General features: G+C 40.9%; 2 protein-coding genes across 2 annotated transcripts; both read right to left on the reverse strand.

The window, feature by feature from the left end:
• Positions 1-142: 142 nt before the first annotated feature.
• On the reverse strand, positions 143-1,970 carry LOC18039030 (50S ribosomal protein HLP, mitochondrial). The gene is made up of 4 exons (XM_024182591.1): positions 1,937-1,970; positions 1,456-1,556; positions 1,100-1,364; positions 143-384 (listed from the first exon to the last, which is right to left on the reverse strand). The coding sequence occupies exons 1-4, from the start codon at positions 1,968-1,970 to the stop codon at positions 143-145; spliced, it is 642 nt and encodes a 213-aa protein (XP_024038359.1).
• Positions 1,971-13,083: 11,113 nt separating this feature from the next.
• Positions 13,084-18,996, reverse strand: LOC18037981 (acyl-coenzyme A oxidase 4, peroxisomal). Its single transcript, XM_006429353.2, has 13 exons — positions 18,975-18,996; positions 16,153-16,266; positions 15,754-15,860; positions 15,491-15,568; positions 15,263-15,386; positions 15,097-15,170; positions 14,937-14,996; positions 14,407-14,516; positions 14,125-14,284; positions 13,886-13,962; positions 13,617-13,788; positions 13,386-13,478; positions 13,084-13,266 (listed from the first exon to the last, which is right to left on the reverse strand). The coding sequence occupies exons 1-13, from the start codon at positions 18,994-18,996 to the stop codon at positions 13,135-13,137; spliced, it is 1,323 nt and encodes a 440-aa protein (XP_006429416.2). The 3' UTR covers positions 13,084-13,134.
• Between the last annotated feature and the right edge of the window lie 1,219 nt (positions 18,997-20,215).

A 20,215-nucleotide genomic window follows, 5' to 3' on the forward strand; every position in this document is an offset into this window, starting at 1 on the left:
TTTTTATTTTTATTTACAAATATTGTGTACCATTGATTAAATCCAATGGTGCACAATTAAAAACATTATTGATACTGTAAAAAAATTACAGCATCATAGAGGAACTAAAAATAAATAAAATCCGAAGAGTTGAGCTTGAGATTCAAGCATTATCCTCAGCCAGGGTCAGGACAGCAAGCATCCATTTCTTCCTCAGCTCGTAGGGGACTGGCCCGAACACTCTCTTTCGGATTGGCCTGCCCGCCCGCCTGCCTTTATGTAAATTTCTCTTTTTGGTAATACGATAGTCTTGGTGCTTGTTAAGTAGTGCTATGGCATTTTCATCGAATTTGATAACACTACCATCACAGCGAGAAAACGGCATGGCGGTACACACAACCACAGCTGTTAAGTAAATAAAAGCACAAGGTCGGCCATGCTATTAATTCCGCCCCGGCATGGATCACCTCAGCCAAATAGTACGAGCAGGACACGGGGATAAACATGAACCAACCAGAGACGGGTACCGACCAGGGTAATATACCGACCAGAGTGATATACTGAGCCGATACCAATCCCCCAAAAAGCGGGAACACGATTCCACAGAATCACAGTAGTTGCGCTTTTCCCAGAACCATTGCAGGAGACGCGAGATCCCATGTTTGCCCACAATGAAGCAGTTAAAGTCCCATGAGAGGCTGCCACTACCCGCAAAAGGGGGGATGAAGGTAAATGGAAACGTGGGACAGCGGCTATAAAAGGAGGAGAAATCGATGAAGAAGGGAGAGAAAAATTAAGAGAGGGAAAACGCTGCCAAATTGCAATCAAACATTTTTCTTTAAAAAAAAACTTCGAATAGATTAGAAACAATTCTTGAATCCAAATTGCATTGTTTTCCTGTAAACACCTTGTGCTAACTTAGGCATCGGAGGGTTTACGCCGGCAAAACCACTGGCGTCTCTGATCCGTTTTTGGTGAACGCAGGTCTAGTAAGAGAAAGGAGGGCGATTCCAACCCCAGTGGTTCGAGCAACAGTTGATAACACAAACGTTGGTGAAAGAATCTGGTCGGTCAAAAGGCGAGCAGATTTAAGCATCAACAACAGCTTTCACGATCTCGCCTTTCTTCACTTTATAGGCTTTCGCGTTATGATCCCCTTTATTATTAGCACTCAGAATTCTCTCTCCTTTCTTCTGGTGAAGTTCCTTCACAGATGCGATAATAGTGTCGCCCAGTCTTGCCACTTTCTTCCCTCTTGCGGGGTGTATGCAGGTCACTGTTTTAGCACCTGAATTGTCCGCAACCTTCATAACAGTCCCCATCTGTATGAAACTCCTTCGCTGCTGTTGCCGTTGTAAATTTACAAAAAAACAAACAAACCTTCCCTGTGTTATGTTAATTAATAACTAACGTCCTGTATAAGGGAAAAAAAAAACTCAGTAATATCTAAGCCTATAAGCTTGACAATCAAATCACCCGGGACAAGAAAGTGCTGCTGGCTCCCTTCTCATGAAATGTGCCTGCTAGTAAACCAGACAAGTTGTTTCCAAGGCCACCAAATAGTGCACGTCCCACTCCTTTTGTCACACCCACACACATACAAGCAATTTAATGAATCAAAAACCAAGGAAAAGTAATTAACCAATAACATAATGGAGTAATTCAAATTAATTCGGATTAATCCAGGTCCATAAAGAGATCGTAGCAAAGAATGACAAATGTGGCACACATCCACAAAAATAAAAATCAAATTACACGAAACCTCATTTATTTCTATAAAATTTATTATTCCAAAAATAAATTTAAAAAAACTGATAAACAAACAAGAATTTCACATATTATGATACATAAGTCGAATAATAATAAATACATGAACAAACAAAAAAAAAATTATTCAAACCCTAAAAGGGTTTATTAAAACCCACTTAAAAGGCTAAAACCCAAATACATCACATACCGCGAGACCATTTTGAAGCCAAGCTTGCAGCCATCGATCTACAGACTCAATGTGGCAAACCTTGATTGTTGATGCGAGATTCTGGTTATCATCGTTCTACGACCAGGGTCTCTGCTCGATCAACTTCACCACGACCAGGATCTCTCATCGTAAAGCTTCTTCTCCAGAGGTTCCTGCGCACAGATAGGTCAGAGTACGCCGGTTGTTTTCCCGGCGCAAACCCTCCGACGCTCAAGTCAGATATGAAGGTTCGGGGAACGCTTGCCACAAATCTTATGGTTGTTAGGTTGTTTTCTCTCTTTTCTTAGTTCAAATAGCAAAAAATCTAACCCTTTTACCTTCATTGGCTACCTTTTTATAGGCTTCCTCTGAGTCCCGGTCTTCCGCAGTTTACGCCCGTTGTTCTCCCCACGTTCGGATGTGGATGTCCCATTATCTTCATGATGGGTGAATGGAGATGAACCTTGTGCCTTGATTCTCGGATAGGAAGGCACGTCTCGCCAACTGCCGTTGACCGGGTCTCCTCGCCTCGAACCCTAGTGGGAGTGACCCTATGCCTCTAGCAAGGGTTCCGCCTCGCGAATGGCATATTCGTGGACGGGCAGAATATTCCTGCTCCTGTTCCCTTGCTACCTGGCTCTTACAGGAGACACCTGCTCGCAAAATTCTGCCACCAAACATTTGCTCATCACATCTGGTCTCACCGAAGTATTTCCCTCAAACACCGGTCCCCCAGTTTCTGGTGTTGGGTAATGTAATGGACCAGCAGTAGAAACTTAGCGGTTCTTGGTCGCGTGGGACTGGAAAAGGCCTTGAGGAGGAGCTGACCAAGGTCAAGGAGGATCTTCAAAGGCAGAAGGCTATGTACGAGGCTCAGCTCGAATCCCTCCGCGACTCCTATCGGGTTCAGGTCGAGAACTTGGAGAAGGAGGCTGACAACCAGTACGACCAGGGACTTCGGCATTCCTATCGCTGCATCATGGCCATCCTCGGGAAGCAGCATCCTGATCTAAAGATGGACGACCTTGCAGCCGGTGTCGCCGAGCATATGGACGAGGAGGCTGCAAAGGAGGATGCCAAAGAGGTGGCGCCAATGGTGATAGAGGAGGAAAACTCTCCTCCCCGTGTAATCCCTGCTGATGCTGGTGAGGCGAGTACCCCCCCCAGACGCAACTGGAGATACTCCCCCAGCACCTGAGGTGGACCAGCTGACTGAGGCTGCTCGGCTTGCGGACCCACTGTCTTCTTAAACATGTTTCTTGTATTGTAACGAACAATGTTTGTGAAGATTATCTGCTTTGTTAATTATTAACAAATTAATAGAAATGTTTTTTATTACTCTCTTGTGTTGTACTTACGAGAGTCTGCTCGTCTTCCTCTGGTCGAGCTGGCTCTGGTTTGGTATATGGTTTTGCCACATGCCTTTGAAAATTCTTCAATGCTTGGGATTCTGCTCGCCTTCGCATGGTCGAGCAGATCCTGGCATGCTCGGCTTCGGGTCTCGCCATAAGACAGGCTTTGAGACTTGATGAGCCTTTGCCTGCCTTTGATTCTTCAAGGATTGGGATTCTATTCGCCTTCTCGTGGTCGAGCAGATCCTGGCACGCTTGGCTTCTGTCTCGCCATAAAACAGGCTTTGAGACTTGACGAGCCTTTGCATGCCTTTGATTCTTCAAGGATTGGGGTTCTGCTCGCCTTCTCGTGGTCGAGCAGATCCTGGCACGCTTGGCTTCTGTCTCGCCATAAAACAGGCTTTGAGACTTGGTGAGCCTTTGCATGCTTTAGGTAATTCCTTCAAAGCTTGAGATTCTGCTAGCCTTCTCGCGGCCGAGCAGATCCTGGCACGCTTGGCTTCTGTCTCGCCATAAAACAGGCTTTGAGACTTGGTGAGCCTTTGCATGTCTTAGGTAATTTCTTCAAAGCTTGGGATTCTGCTAGCCTTCTCGCGGCCGAGCAGATCCTGGCACGCTTGGCTTCTGTCTCGCCATAAAACGGACTTTGAGACTTGGTGAGCCTTTGCATGCCTTAGGTAATTTCTTCAAAGCTTGGGATTCTGCTAGCCTTCTCGTGGCCGAGCAGATCCTGGCACGCTTGGCTTCTGTCTCGCCATAAAACAGGCTTTGAGACTTGGTGAGCCTTTGCATGCCTTAGGTAATTTCTTCAAAGCTTGGGATTCTGCTAGCCTTCTCGCGGCCGAGCAGATCCTGGCACGCTTGGCTTCTGTCTCGCCATAAACAGGCTTTGAGACTTTGTCGAGCCTTTGCATGCCTTAGGTAATTTCTTCAAAGCTTGGGGATTCTGCTAGCCTTCTCGCGGCCGAGCAGATCCTGGCACGCTTGGCTTCTGTCTCGCCATAAAACGGACTTTGAGACTTGGTGAGCCTTTGCATGCCTTAGGTAATTTCTTCAAAGCTTGGGATTCTGCTAGCCTTCTCGCGGCCGAGCAGATCCTGGCACGCTTGGCTTCTGTCTCGCCATAAAACAGGCTTTGAGACTTGGTGAGCCTTTGCATGCCTTAGGTAATTTCTTCAAAGCTTGGGATTCTGCTAGCCTTCTCGCGGCCGAGCAGATCCTGGCACGCTTGGCTTCTGTCTCGCCATAAACAGGCTTTGAGACTTTGTCGAGCCTTTGCATGCCTTAGGTAATTTCTTCAAAGCTTGGGGATTCTGCTAGCCTTCTCGCGGCCGAGCAGATCCTGGCAGGCTTGGTTTCTGTCTCGCCATAAAACAGGCTTTGAGACTTGTCGAGCCTTTGCATGCCTTAGATGATTTCTTCAAAACTTGGGATTCTGCTAGCCTTTTCGTGGCCGAGCAGATCCTGGCATGCTTGGCTTCTGTCTCGCCATAATACAGGCTTTGAGACTTGGTGAGCCTTTGCATGCCTTAGAAATTTTTTCGGTTCCCAGTGACTGAATTTCCTCGACATTCTATCAATTGCAGGATTCAACTTACATCGAATTGTTTCTTCATAAAATAAATAACGGCAAATACTAACAGAAAGAACTTGAAAATATCAACAACTCTTACTGGAAATATTTCCTGAGATGTGCTGCGTTCCATGGGCGCTTCACCTCGTGGCCGTCCATGCGAACCAGCTTGTACGCTCCTAGTCCAACTAGCTGCTTGACTCTATATGGTCCCTCCCAATTCGGACCGAGCACTCCTTGAGTCGAGTCTTTGGTGTTCTGATTTACTCTCCTTAACACCCAATCTCCGACCTTGAACTGCCGTACAGTCACCTTCTGGTTATAATACCGGGCAACCCTCTGCTGGTAAATGACTGATCGCTCGGCTGCTTGCTCCCTTTTTTCCGTCAGCAAGTCCAAATTCAAACACATCTGCTCGTCGTTTTCTTGCTCGTTGAAATGATCTGTTCGGTGTGTGGTCGTTCCTATCTCAGCTGGTATGACCGCTTCATGTCCGAAAGCCAAGGCGAACGGTGTCTCTCCCGTTGCTGTCTTATGGGTTGTCCTGTATGCCCATAGTACGCCTGATAGCTCATCAACCCAAGCACCTTTCTTTGCTCCAAGCCTGGTTTTCAAAAGCCTCTTGATGGTTTTGTTGGCTGCTTCTACTTGTCCATTCGATTGGGGGTGAGCAGGCGAGCAATACTTCAGCTCTATCCCGAGGTTCCGGCAGAAATCTCTGAAGCTGTGATTATCGAACTGCCTGCCATTATCCGTTACCAAGGCATAAGGGATCCCGTACCGACAAACCAAGTTTCTCCACACGAAGTCTGTCGTTTTCTTCTCTGTAATCCTACTAAGGGCTTCGACCTCTATCCACTTCGTGAAGTAATCTATAGCAACTATTGCATGCGTTGCTGCTCCTCGTCCCTTTAGCAGCGGGCCGATCAGATCAATCCCCCATTGAGCAAATGGCCAAGGGGAGGCCATGGAGGTGAGTTTCTCTGGGGGTTGGTTGGAGAAACTTGCAAAATTCTGGCAGCTTACACAGCTCCTGGTCTTCTCCTGTGCATCCTGGTGCATTGTTGGCCAGAAATATCCCTGCCTTAGAACCTTGTGGGCCAGTGACCTCCCACCAGAATGATTCCCGCAAATTCCTTCATGTACTTCTCTCAGTACGTAATCCGCGTCGTCCTCATCCAAACATCGAAGGAAAGGTAGTGTATACCCTCGCCGATACAGTACCCCATCAATCATCGTGTATCTCGAGGCCTGGGCTCTAACCTTCCGAGCTCGCAGCTTATCTGGTGGTAATACCCCGTCTCTGAGGTATGAAATTATCGGGTCCATCCATGAGCATTTTTGCTCTATCCGCAGCACCCCCAAATTCTGCTCGATGCTAGGGCTGGACTTCACCTCCAAAAGGACCGACTTTGGTATTTTTGGGTCGGCTACTGCTGCCATCCTGGCCAAAATGTTTGCTCGACTATTCTACTCCCTAGGGATTTGTATCACCTCCACTGCTTCAAATTTCCCCATCATCTGCCTGACTATCTTCAGGTACTGTTCCATCTTCTCCTCTCTTGGTTGAAATCTTTCACTGACATGGTTCGCAACCAGCTGGGAATCAGTCTTAATCTTAACTCTGTCTGCTTTCACGGCCTTAGCCAATTCCAAACCTGCGATCAAGGCTTTATACTCTGCCTGGTTATTTGTGGCTGCAAATTCCAACTTTACAGCATAAAAGATCTCCTCTCCCTCAGGGCCTTCCAATACAATCCCTGCTCCTGAACCCTGCTCCCCTGACGACCCATCCACAGACATCTGCCATACTTGAGCTTCGCCACTGTCTGTAACTACATCTTGCTGGTCTAAATATACTTCGGGTTCTGTGAATTCTGCTACGAAGTCGGCCATTGCCTGAGCCTTTACCGCTGCTCGGGGTTTGTAGTCTATGTCGAACTCGCTCAGCTCTATAGCCCACTTGACGAGCCGACCAGAAGCATCTGGCTTGTGCAGAGTTTGACGCAATGGCTGGTTTGTTATTACCGAGACTGGGAATGCTTGAAAATATGGCCTCAACTTTCGAGCCGCAACTACAAGGGCAAGTGCTTATTTCTCCAACGGTGGGTATCTGGTCTCAGCGTCGAGTAGGGCCTTGCTGGTGTAGTATATCGGATGCTGAACTCCTTCTTCCTCTCTCACCAGAACAGAACTGGCGGCTCGATCCGATACCGCCAAATACAGATATAACTTGTCCCCATCCCTCGGTGTGGACAGCAGTGGAGCTTGCTGCAAGTACTGCTTCAGGTTCTGGAAGGCTTCCTCGCATTATGGTGTCCATTCGGTTTTCTTCCCCCTTCTTATCACTTGAAAGAATGGTTGACACTTATCTGTAGCCTTGGATATGAATCTGCTCAACGCCGCCAACCTCCCCGTGAGGCTCTGCATTTCTATCAGGTTACGAGGAGACCTCATCTGCACAATCGCCTGGATTTTCTCGGGATTTGCATCAATCCCTCTATGGCTCACCATGAATCCAAGGAATTTCCCTGACTCGACCCCAAAAGCGCACTTCTCCGGGTTAAGCTTCATCTTATACTTCCTCAAAAGCCCAAAGGTCTCCTCGAGGTGTCTGACATGTTCCTTCGGGATTTTGGATTTGGTGATCATGTCATCCACATACACCTCCATGGTTTTCCCGATCAACGGCTTAAAGACTTTGTTCACCAGCCTCTGATAGGTGGCCCCAGCATTTTTGAGATCAAATGGCATTACCCTGTAACAGAACAAACCCTGGTTAGTGATGAAAGCCGTGCTCTCCTCATCCTGCTCGTACATGGGGATCTGGTTGTATCTCGAGAACGCGTCCATGAAACTAAGCAGACCGTGTCCAGCCGTTGAATCTACTAGCTGATCGATCTTTGGTAAAGGGAAGCTGTCTTTTGGGCACGCCTTATTCAGGTCTGTGAAATCCACACACATCCTCCACTTGCCATTTGTTTTCTTTACCAACACCACATTCGATATATATTCAGGGTAATTGACTTCCCGAATGAACCCTGCTCTCAAGAGCTTCTCCACCTCGCCATTTATGGCCTCATACCTCTCTTGGTTGAAGCACTTTCTCTTCTGCCTTACTGCCCGAGCGCCTTTCTTTATTGCCAACTTATGACATGCTACCTCAGGGTCAATCCCAGGCATGTCTTCGTGTGTCCAAGCAAACACATCTGCATGAGCCTGTAAGTATTTCACCAACTCCTGCTTTTGCTCTCCCTTAAGTCTCGACCCGATTCTGATCGTCTTTCCCGGATTCTCTGGTCCTAGGCTTACTGTTTCCAGATCCTCTACAGGTTCTTATCTGCCGTTCTTGTTTTCCACTCGGGTATCGAGGGATGTTATCTGCATTGCTTCCCTTGCTGCCGGGGAGTAGCAGCTTCTTGCGATCCTCTGGTCTCCTCGTACCACTCCAACTACCTCATTTACCCGGTACTTCAGAGCCAGATAGTGGTTGGACAGCACTGTTTCCTCTGCATTCGTCACCCCGTCGTCCTCGTCAAAAATCTGCCTTGCCGGGGACTGCTCTTCCTCTCTATGGAATTCTCCCCCCAGGGATATGTTACCTCTCTCACCACCAAGTCTCCCGGTGGTTTGACTTCTCCTCGTACTACCGGGATCTGGTGCCACTCCATCTCCTCTCACCCTTTCTTCCTGGGTTACCCTTCGTTCGCTCTGCCGCTCATGTAGAATGGTTGTCAAGGACTCCATCTGCTTTTCCATCCGTTCCATCCGGTCGAACAATGCTTTTTCCCGTGCCTCACTGGATATCTCCCTCAGTGTCACAGAATCGTTAAGCCTCATATCACCCCCTTGTGCACTACTTCCTCCTGCCTCCATTGCTTTTCAGTTACTTCCCCTCACTTCTTGCTATCAACAGAAGCTTTTTGCTCAGCTCTCCACAGACGGTGCCAAAATGTTGATACGAGATTCTGGTTATCCTCGTTCTACGACCAGGGTCTCTGCTCGATCAACTTCACAACGACCAGGATCTCTCCTCGTAAAGCTTCTTCTCCAGAGGTTCCTGCGCACACAGACAGGTCAGAGTACGCCGGTTGTTTTCCCGGCGCAAACCCTCCGACGCTCAAGTCAGATATGAAGGTTCGGGGAACGCTTGCCACAAATCTTATGGCTGTTAGGTTGTTTTCTCTCTTTTCTTAGTTCAAATAGCAAAAAATCTAACCCTTTTACCTTCGTTGGCTACCTTTTTATAGGCTTCCTCTGAGTCCCGGTCTTCCGCAGTTTATGCCCGTTGTTCTCCCCACGCTCGGATGTGGATGTCCCATTATCTTCATGATGGGCGAATGGAGATGAACCTCGTGCCTTGATTCTCGGATAGGAAGGCACGTCTCGCCAACTGCCGTTGACCGGGTCTCCTCGCCTCGAACCCTAGCGGGAGTGACCCTATGCCTCTAGCAAGGGTTTCGCCTCGCGAATGGCATATTCGTGGACGAGCAGAATATTCCTGCTCCTGTTCCCTTGCTACCTAGCTCTTACAGGAGACACCTGCTCGCAGAATTCTACCACCAAACATCTGCTCATCACGTCTGGTCTCACCGAAGTATTTCCCTCAAACATTGATCACTGCGAAAGGAGCTGTAATTAATTTTGTCAATTCTAGTAATTGAATCGTAATGAGATATAAAATAATTTTTATTGGGAGTTTGTCTTTTGTAATTTTTTTTTTTTTGGGTTATAACAAGTAATTAAAATTTAAAATCGAAAGTTCCGAAACATCTACTTTATTTTTATTTTTATTCTTGACACAAAATATAATGACCCCATTTCATTTTTTATTTTAAAAAAAATTATATTTACGTGTCGGGTAAGAATTAATTAACTTGAGGAGCAAGTTATCGTTCCTTTCTATAAATACTAGTTTCTTAACAAACATAAGAGGATAAGAATTAATTAACTTGGGGAGCAAGTTATCGTTCCTTTCTATAAATACTAGTTTCTTAAAAAACATAAGAAAATGAAAACAGCAATTACATAGCAAAGGCAACGAGCAAACAAGTTGTTATGGCATCGAGAAAATCGGCAGGAGAGATAATATGAACGCCACTTTATGCTAACGTTCAAACTTCAATTTGATCTTGCTAAGTTACATATACCTTACAATAAATCTAAACATAATTAACCATGACCTCTCACTTATTTGACATGTTATTATTTTCTTATATTGGATGACTACTTTTGGGTCATTGTAAGTTACATATAATATAATTTAGCAGCAGCACTTTAACTAATTTGTGCAGACTAATTAGAGATATTATTTGTTGTTGGAAACTTCATATTTTGTTCTGCTAAATTTTCTCTCTCTCTCGCTCGCTCTTTTTTTTAAAAAAAAAAAATTTCCTTAATGTAGTTAGCAATGACAGTTTGTTGTTGTTTTTTTCCCTTATAACTTCAATTAGAGAAAAAAAAAAAAAAGGCTTCCTTTCAAGTGTCTCTATTCAGTTTTGATTTTCTATTAATAATATTATTGGACAGAACTTAATTTAGTTTTACGATGTAATAGGTTTTAAGCTGGAGAAATTTTGGATTAGTGTAATTTAAAGAGGGATAATTGCATATTTAATGTGTGTGATAGTTAAATGTTATGAGAATTAAAGTTTTATTTACATTCATCAAATTGTCCTTGATGTTCTAATTAATTTAAATCATGGTTAGTTTATAATTAAAAATCTGATTAAAATAGCGCCACCCGTGAAGAAATTGATGATTTTTTTTTTCTAATAAAGATTTTATGACAACAATACGTCAGAAACGGATTAGACTTTAGAGACCTCGGCAGTAATGAAGAGAAGTGGGCTGTATCAGCTGTGCCCAAATAAGTTGGATGTTACAATTGTTCATCCTTTAGTTTGTTTACAGTTTTAATGGAACTTTTTCTGAGAGCTGGGCAACATGATGAAAGCACTCAAATCTCTTTATCCGGTATAATTAAAAAATTAATTAATTAATTAATGTTAGATTTCAATTCAAATTTTCTATGTGTATTAATTTTCAATTAATTATTCCAATGTATCATTCTCTATTAAGAGATGATATACACAGAAGAGGCATCAACATCAAACTATGATTTTTTATGATATTGAGAGCACCAACACCAAAGTTAAAGCAATCTCAGATGCAAGATACACAATTCTAAGTATAAATGACAATAAAAACAATCAATTTCAGCTTAATATATTTGAATTTTAAGGGTACTTGAATCCAATAATGTTGTTGGTTTATTTATAAGTATATTTCCCAGGTCGATGACACTATAAGACTAATATCTTCATGTCTTCATGGAGGTGTGTGAAATGTGTGCTGGCAGCTGCATGATCATTTTATACTAGAAACATCAATTTTATATATTTTTCCCTTTTCGTTTAATTTAGTTCTTTTTTTTCTTCTTATTCACCTTGTATTAATTAATTAATCACCAATATATATAGCAAGGGAACCTACGATGAGTACTTCAGCTGGGGGAGCTGCTGCCCAGTGCCAGGCCATTCATTACCCCCCATAATGAATTAGACATGGAGCTGTACATGCGAGTTTCCCCTGAACTTAATCTCAAGAGATCGATCGCTGGTGGATTTCGGCGCCTGTGTGAGATTGGGAAATGTTACAGAAATGAAGGAATGGATCTAACTCATCTTCCAGAACTCACAATGTGTGAGTTTTAGATGGCTTATGCCGACTACAATAGCTTGATGAAACCAGCAAACGACTTGCTTTCGCGTAAAGCTTCTGTATATATATACGACATTGAAGTATTATCAAACACTTTGTGAATTAATTCTGCAATGTGCATGACTGTGGCATTATAATTGCAGGGATGGTGATGGAGTTGAAAGGGAGTTGCAAGATAAGATACCACAGTAATGGACCGGAGAATGAGCCAATAGAGATTGATTTTATGCCGCCATTCAGGTATTATTATTGTCTCTGAAAACTCTTAAGCCTGTTTTAGGACCTGAGGCTTAAAGATATTAATCATTATTATTATGCTTGTGTTGCTTGATCCAGGAAATTGGACATGATAGCGGAAATGGAGAGACCAGCAAATATTTGCATGCCTAAAATCTTTCTATTAATGCTGCTACCAAGTACTTGTTGAATACATGCGGAAGATTCAATCTCATCTGCCCTCCTCCACACACCACAACTCGGTTGTTAGACATGATGACTACTCGTATGCTGATTGTTTTTTGATTCTACTGCTTTGGATGTGTGTCACGTTTGTTGAAATTTCAATGGCTTGTTTGCAGCTGGTGCAGCGTTTCCTTGAGGAAACATGTTGTGAATCCTACTTTCATTAAGAACTATCCACAGATCATATGAGTCCATTGGCAAAAGGGCACAGATCGAAACCAGGCTTAACTTTGCGCCTTGAATTGTTTGTCAACAAGCGAGAGGTACGTATGTAGCTACATTCATTTTAGTTTCTCAATGTCCTAACAACTTTCTTGCATCTTCAACCATTGATTCACCCATTTAGTGCCTTTTTGCTGCCAGCTGTGTAATGCATACACAGAGTTAAATGAACCTTTTCAACAACGAGAGCATTTTGCTCAGCAGCTCGAGGTATTACCACTATTATCACCTTACCAAATAGATTAGGCTTTTAGGATAAATTAACGATTAAGTGACATGATATGAGAACTAAAGTCTCGAGCTTTTACATATGTTTCAGGATCAACAAATGGGTGACAGTGAAGCAATGGTTATAGATGGATCATTTTGCACAGCTCATGCTAAAAAGCAAACAATATCTTATTTTGCAACTTTAATAGATGGCGTGTCGTTTGTCACTGAAACAAAGGAACGTCATCTAGTGTATGCCCGGGCGCATAGAGGTTACGCATGTTGGTTACACAAATAATTCAGATGACATGTGGTCTGTTTGTTAATATCTCATCCTATATGAACAAAACGACAAACGATAAGTCATCGATGATATGCATGCCGATTAAAATTTATAATATTGGAAGTAAATTTAGGGATAAACGATAAGTCATACTATATTTAGAATTACAATGATAACATGAACAAGCAAAAACAGCAGCATAAATAACTGAGCCCTCAATTGCAATTTCACACAAGAAGCTGAGGGGACAGAGCTAGAGCTCTCTAGCATTTCACATAGTAACTTTTCCGCATAAAAGACTACACAAGCTTTTTCTTATTCAGAATATGCTGAAGCAACCAACAAACTAGGGCAGGAAATGATCGGTGAACCTTCAAAGGCGGCTTTGCTGCGCGGATGACGTAGGCTTGAAGCTTGCAAAACCAGTGATTTCTCTGGCAGCTATCAGGTTGTTAATATCATAGCTGCCTTCACCAGTGTGGAATGGCTCAAAATCACAAAATGCCTGCATTTTCATCCAATACACAGATATTAGGTCAACTCAAAATTTAACATCCGAACTAAAATTTATTTAACACCAGGATTAAAATTTAGGTGAAGAGATTAGCATTCTGCATGATTGACCTTTCCCACTAGAAAATCAGTCACAATTCCATTGCCGCCAAGCAACTCACGTCCAAGAGCAACTGTTTCCCTAGCCCTCGCGCTGACCCACGCCTGAAAATTATTCAAGTAGTCATGGCTAATAACGTAGCTTCCATTCACATTTTTGAAACACAGATGTCTGCGCCTGAGAATTTTCAATTAACCAAACGAATAACAGAGAGCTCTAATTTAGACGGTTGAATCAAATACCTTTCCCAAGCTGGCTTGACCTAAGCTCATTTTGCCATTCTCACACATTCTACAAAGGCGCCAGCCAACAAGATTCATTGCTTGAATATTTCCAAGCATTTGAGCAAGCTTCTGCTGGGTGATCTGAAAAGCTGCCAGTGGTGCTCCGAATTGTTTCCTCTCCATAAGGTACCTTTGGATCATATAAATTTCAAATGCCTCATGCTAAAAGCTCAAAAGGAATTCGCATAAAAGAGGAGAGCAGAAACATATACAAGCAAGAATAATACCTGTAACACATATCGTAGACGCCGATTGATATGCCGATAGTTTGCCAGGCAACCATCACACGTGCGACAGAGAGAGGCTGTATTTAATTAAATAAGTGTCAAGAAAGTAATATACTTGAGCTTGGAACATTTAGCAGTACATATAAAATTAATATTGGACCAGCATTTAGATCGTGTAGTCGCGCACCTAATTAAACCAAGGAAAAGTAAATTAGATTAAAGCTTGCTTTTAGTCTTACAATGTTTGTATCTTGGAAAGAATTGAAACCAGGCAGTCTGTCCTCATCAGGCACGAAGACTTTCTTGAAAAGAATGTCTCCGTTTTGGAGCATCCGAAGACCAATTTTGTTTTCAATTTTGGTAGCTGTTAGTCCTGGAGCATCCTTCTTTACTATAAAACTATAAACAGAGGAAAGAAAGCACTCCACATGTAAGAAATTGGCGTCCCATATAAATGAAAATTCTCAGGTGCATATTATGAAGCAGAAAAATCCTGCTAATCATATAGCATTTTAACATACGCATTGATTTTCTTAGTTGTGGTATTCCTTGCCATAACTACTAGAACATCTGCGAAGGTGCTGTTTCCTATCCAGCGCTTTTGGCCCTCAATTATCCAACCTCCTTCCACCTGACCATCAAAAGAAACAGCAAGAACATGACATAGCATGACATATTGGCCGATATAAATTGATGATACGTTTGGAGTTATTGTGTTTCAGCTTAACTCTGAAAGCACAACATTAGAGCTCAAAATCAAGGTGTTTGACGAAAGTGCAGATGTGTTTGATGAAATGCTACAATGAGATAAACGAAACCTGCTGTTTCACATGTATTCAATAAGCTTGCATTATAAAAATTCTTTGCTGCATTTGTGCTTGTTTACTGTAATTAGCTTAAACTTTTCTGCATTTTTAACTATTCGTGATTCCATTTCACAACAGCCGTAGAATAAAACCACACACATCCAAACATACCCTGAGTTCTAAATAAAATGAAGAACACAAATTAAACATAATAGATATAAAAGTAATCGGTTGAGAAATTGGACCTTCGTGGCGGCTGTACTCAAAGCACTTGCATCACTTCCATGATTAGGTTCGGTCAAAGCCTTACGAACAAAAGTGCATATTTGAGATGGTTAATTAACTTTAGTTATTGTAGCCAACATCTTGAGTCATTATAAAGGATCAAAAGAGCCTGCTACTTACCCAAGAGGCCATGGTAGTTAGCTGAGCCAAAGAAGGTAAATATTTCTGCTTCTGTGCCTCTGATCCACTTGTTGCTATTTTTTACAGGACCATACAAGTTATATATTATAAGTTCATAGTTAATTTGTATGTTCTAATAGAATTAAATGAAAAATTAAAATCTCACCGATGGTGAGCATTGCCAGGGAGGAATGCACCAATATGGAACTAGAAAGACTCGCGTCAACACGTGCAATTTCTGCGAGAGCAATTGCAGCTCCAGTGATTGAGAGACCAGGGCAGCCATAACCCTGAATCAGAAACCAGCTGTTCAATATCCGAAGCTAAATTTTTCTTATCACGAAATTTAATTAAGAGGAAAATTTGTTAAAAACGATAATAGTTGAAAAATCACCTTTATGGTGCCACCAGCAATATTCAGGACACCAAGCTTTGGAATAACGTGAAACGGAAATTCTGCCTTCTCCCAATACTTGAACAGAAGAAAAAATTACATTAAGGCAGAATTTGAAATTAATTTTTTACACAAACAACTGTCATCGTAGCTCTGGCTTTTAAAAATCTTTTTGTCAAATTTACATATTTGTTCTTTTTATTCTTTTTTTGTTTATTAAAGATGCTAATCACTCTGTATTTTAATAATGATAAGGAGAATACCCCGGCCATTATTGGGGCTACTTCTTTCTCCACAAATTCTCTCACTTTCATCCGAATAGCCTGCTCCTCCAAAGTCAAGAGATCATCAAGTTGGTAGTAGTCTGATTCTGTAACAATCAAAGACCAAAAAATGAAATTAACATAATTTAATGACAGAGAATTTGTAATCACAAGGTAAGGTAACATGTTGCGGCTTTTAATCCATAATTACTACCATAAAAGCCAAGTGAATATTGGATATATATTAGTCTCCAAAGTACAATTAAGTTTGATGTTTATCAAATGCTTTAGTTAGCGCGCTTTTAAAATTAAGTTGAATAACAGTAGTTCCAAACATACCTTAACTAATATAGAAATAATAAGAAGTGAAATAAGCTCATGATTATTATAATTACGTACCACAAGGAGGAAACTTGGACGTCGTTGAAGTTGCTTGAGGGAATGCAAGCGGAACATCCAATGCCGGTAAATGAAAATAAGAACTCCTTGCCTTTTTGTCGGCTCCATCACCATCTGTGACAAATTTGCAATTCAACTATACACTTTACTGCTTTGCTTTACAGAAGAAGTTAAAAATATACCATGATTTTGGTAGTTGAAAATGATTAGATCAAAAGTAGTAGCCAAAAGAATGAAAAAACTCGAACCTTGATGTTTCTTTGATGGGTTCATTGCAAAGGTGATCGGGAGTTTCTAAAAGGAAATTAAGTGCTCCAAGTAGAGCAATTGCTTAGAAATGGAAAGAAATATTAATTCTGAGAATGAAGGTGCATTCTTAAGCATCACGGCTGGATATTTAAATAGTTGGTTCGATTGGCGGGTCGAAAAAAGACGAAATTTTAAAAGCCTTAAATGCATTTATTTTCTGATAATATTTTTTAATATCTTAAAAAGAAAACAGGTGACATTGCTTAAAAAGTCAGCGTCTCAAGATGAATGCAAGCTGCAGCGGCGGGTACGCAACGTCGGCCACAATATATCTTCAAGAGGTTGGAACGTATTTGTGTAATTTTGATAATATAAGTTATTCACCGAATTAATAAACAAGGCACTCTTAATAAATAAAGGAATTGAACGTAATGAATTGAGAGCTAATCCAGGGAGCTGCCGTCAATCAATTCATAGCCCACCGGTGATGATTTGGACATGATGCTTTACTTATTTGCGTGTGTATCCACTTAGCTTTATCTACAGAAATTGATCGTAGGACTTTATGAATGCTTCCATACTGACAGCTATTCAAATAATTGAATGAATACGCAAATTACCGTTTCTCATATACACCTACGCCATTTACTGATTACTGTGTCAATATAATAGAACTAGTCTACTATAAATATCTTTTTTTAAAAAAATAAAATGCGAATTCAACTTAACATTAGATGATATTATATTAACAAACAATTTAATAATAAAAAATATTATAACATCATATGATGTTAAGTCTAAGGGAAATTTACACAAATAACCTAAAAAAAATTGTTATTTTCACAACTAACCCCTCAATTTTTTTCCCATCAACATTAGCCAATAATCATCCCTAGTACCGAAAATACCCCTCCCATAACTCTCCCTCTCCTTCCTCCTCTTCCTCTCTCTCTCTCTCTCTCTCTCTCTCTCTCTCCCCTCGCCTAATTCACTCGTCGCCGGCGGCTTCCCTTAGTCATTCTCGGCAGCCAACACTTACTTAGATCCGGTCAAAAGTTGAAATTAAAGGTTAGGTCAAAAACCCTAAATTTCTATTTCTTATTCTCCCACCAATATTCTGGCCCAGGTTCTTGTTACAAGGTGGAAAATTGTCAAATTTTTATCTACGGAAATTGATCGTAGGACTTTATGAATGCTTCCATACTGACAACTATTTCAAATAATTGAATGCATACGCAAATTACCGTTTCTCATATACACCTACGCCATTTACTGATGACTGTGTCAACATAGTAGAACTAGTCTACTATAGATATCATTTTTTAAAAAAATAAAATGCGAATTCAACTTAACATCAGATGATGTTATATTAACAAACAATTTAATAATAAAAAATATTATAACATCATATGATGTTAAGTCTAATCCGCACCATACCCAAAAATGATTACAACAAAGGACTATTATAATGCTCATATTTAGTGCATTTTCTACTCTCTTTTTTTTTTTCTGATACACATTTTTTTATAATTATAGAGTAGTACGAATATTCTCAGTGCATAACGTATGATAAAAAAATTTAAGACTTGTAACCAAATGTTTAGGATTTGCGGGGCTGTACATGCAATTAATCCATGGTACATGGATCCATATGTCTTGCCATCCCATGCACGGCAACGTCTAGAATCTTCATTTTATTGGTTTGAACGCCTTTTTTTTTCTTTCTTAAAGGAAAATTTCTTTTGATCGTTTAATTCAGACTTAAACATCTAAAACATAGATAATAAGTCCAAAAAAAAAAACAGCTGGCCCTACATAAGAGATTAAAATTGTCTATTGAGAGAATAAAACTAATTAGGGAAGAGAACAAAAAACAAAATCAGAGTCTTAGGCTCCGTTTGGTACAGCTTATTAAATAGAGCTTATAACAGTAGAGCTTATAGTAGTAGAGCTTAACCAATAGAGCTTTTGGACAAAAAGTCATTGGGTGTTTGGTTGTCAATAAAAAAAGCACTTTTAAACCATTAAACTGTGTGATATTTTTTATATTATATATTTTTTAAAAAACTCTATAGCCTCTACTCCCAAAAGCTCAAATTTTGGGCTTTTACTAGTATAGGTAAATTAGCTTATTTAAGCTAAAAAAACTCTATTAAAAAAATAACCAAACACCATAAAAAAATTTAAAAAGTGCTTATACGATTAAATAAGCACTTATGGCTCTTAAATAAGTCATACCAAACAGGCACTTAGTCAAATAAATCTTCCCACAAGCAACTCTCTATAACATTTATCGCACTACCATAGATCTTGGGATCAAGGAGTTGGGCAGTGAGTAGTTATTATTATTATTATTTCTTAATTTGATGTCAAAGAGCCATCAATCTTGATATTTTATTGACAATAAAAGGATACAGGAGTAAGCTATTAGATATATATTTTTTCATTTGAAACGAAGCATCAATTATAGCAAACTACAAACACATATTAATTTGGTTGGAGAAAAAGGCAAGAAAAAAAGCTAATTAATTATCAGATCAAAACTCGCAGCACAAAATGGAAACTCGAATTACCTTGATGTTTTGATGGGTTCATTGCCCCGGTGTCTCAGAAATTAAACTCGAAGTTGATCTGATGAAGCAATTAATTGCTTTGAATAGGTACGAATGATATTAATTAGAATCGACAGCAGATATGTAGTTGGTTTGAGTTTGGTTCACTGGTCCTAAAAGATAAAGGCATTAGTGAAGTGCATAATTGATCTTTCTGATAAGTGATAAGATTTAGGCACTACCAACGGCGCCGTCATTGGTTAAAAAACCAACGCATGCAGATGAATGCCGTGGTGGTAATTAATCTGCATGTCGGGCAAAGTATCTTCGGGAGATTTGTGTACGGCTTAATTTACATTCAATTAATCTGCCTTTTTTCTTCAGTTTGTGATGGATGGGGAAAATGGGACGGGCATGCATTCTGCCATATATATTTCCTACTTCCTAGCACTACCAGGCAACTTGTTTTATTTTTATATCTTTTATAGGCAAGCTCACTTTTTTGCATTTTGTTTACTCTTATTTCTAGTACTTTACTAGTTGAGCTTTCAAGATTGCACATCTGAACCCTAGTTTACACACGCGCGCGCGCGCGCGTATATTGCCTGTTTATTTTAATTATTTCGTTTTTCTTAGTTGACCTTCAATCAGTGATTTATGCATGATAAATAGGTGGAAACTCATACGATGAATATGAAAAGCTTATGGAGGGATGAACAATGCCGTCAAGCCTTTCAATATTTGCTTACCATAATGAATTTGACACGATGCTGTATTTGCGTGTTTCCATTTACTTCATCCTATAAGAGATTTGCTTCAATCATGTTGGGACTTTATGACTGAATGCTTTCTAAATGCTGACAGGTAGCTATTCAATGCATGCATATATATGCAAACAACACGCCCCTCAAATACACTTGCGCAATACCAATAAAGTGTTGGCTCCACTGGTAATGGAATCCCTTTAAGTAGCTTGATTGAGTTTGTTCCCAGTTCGAGTCGCAGGGAAGTCGCCTTTGTTGGGAGAATCTGTGCCTCTCGGTTCGAGCGGGGACTTCTAGTCTAGGTAGTGGTACGGACTTAAAGGTGCCTCTCACAGTTGGGACCCTCCACAGGATACCTCGTGGTAAAAAAAAAATAAAAAATACAGTTGCGCAATTTGCTGAGCAGCTTATTAAGGTACTACTTAATTACGTCAACTTATTATAGGCTATAATACAGCTCATCTTCAGTGCATGTTCTGCTATTTTTGCAACATATTT

Source organism: Citrus clementina, unplaced genomic scaffold (assembly GCF_000493195.1).
Source record: "Citrus clementina cultivar Clemenules unplaced genomic scaffold, Citrus_clementina_v1.0 scaffold_6, whole genome shotgun sequence".
NCBI classification, from domain to species: domain Eukaryota; kingdom Viridiplantae; phylum Streptophyta; class Magnoliopsida; order Sapindales; family Rutaceae; genus Citrus; species Citrus x clementina.

Excerpts from the sequence above, each read along its gene's own strand:
- LOC18039030 (XM_024182591.1), bottom strand. The coding sequence starts at position 1,970 with ATGGCTGCAAGCTTGGCTTCAAAATGGTCTCGCG. Across the intron at positions 1,557-1,936 it reads GGCTTCAAAATGGTCTCGCG|GAGTGGGACGTGCACTATTT; the intron begins GTATGTGATGTA and ends GTGTGACAAAAG. Across the intron at positions 1,365-1,455 it reads GCAGCACTTTCTTGTCCCGG|GGAAGGTTTGTTTGTTTTTT; the intron begins GTGATTTGATTG and ends AACATAACACAG.
- LOC18037981 (XM_006429353.2), bottom strand. The coding sequence starts at position 18,996 with ATGAACCCATCAAAACATCAAG. Across the intron at positions 15,387-15,490 it reads TTGCTGGTGGCACCATAAAG|GGTTATGGCTGCCCTGGTCT; the intron begins GTGATTTTTCAA and ends TTTCTGATTCAG. Across the intron at positions 13,963-14,124 it reads CTTTCCAAGATACAAACATT|CCTCTCTCTGTCGCACGTGT; the intron begins GTAAGACTAAAA and ends AATTAAATACAG.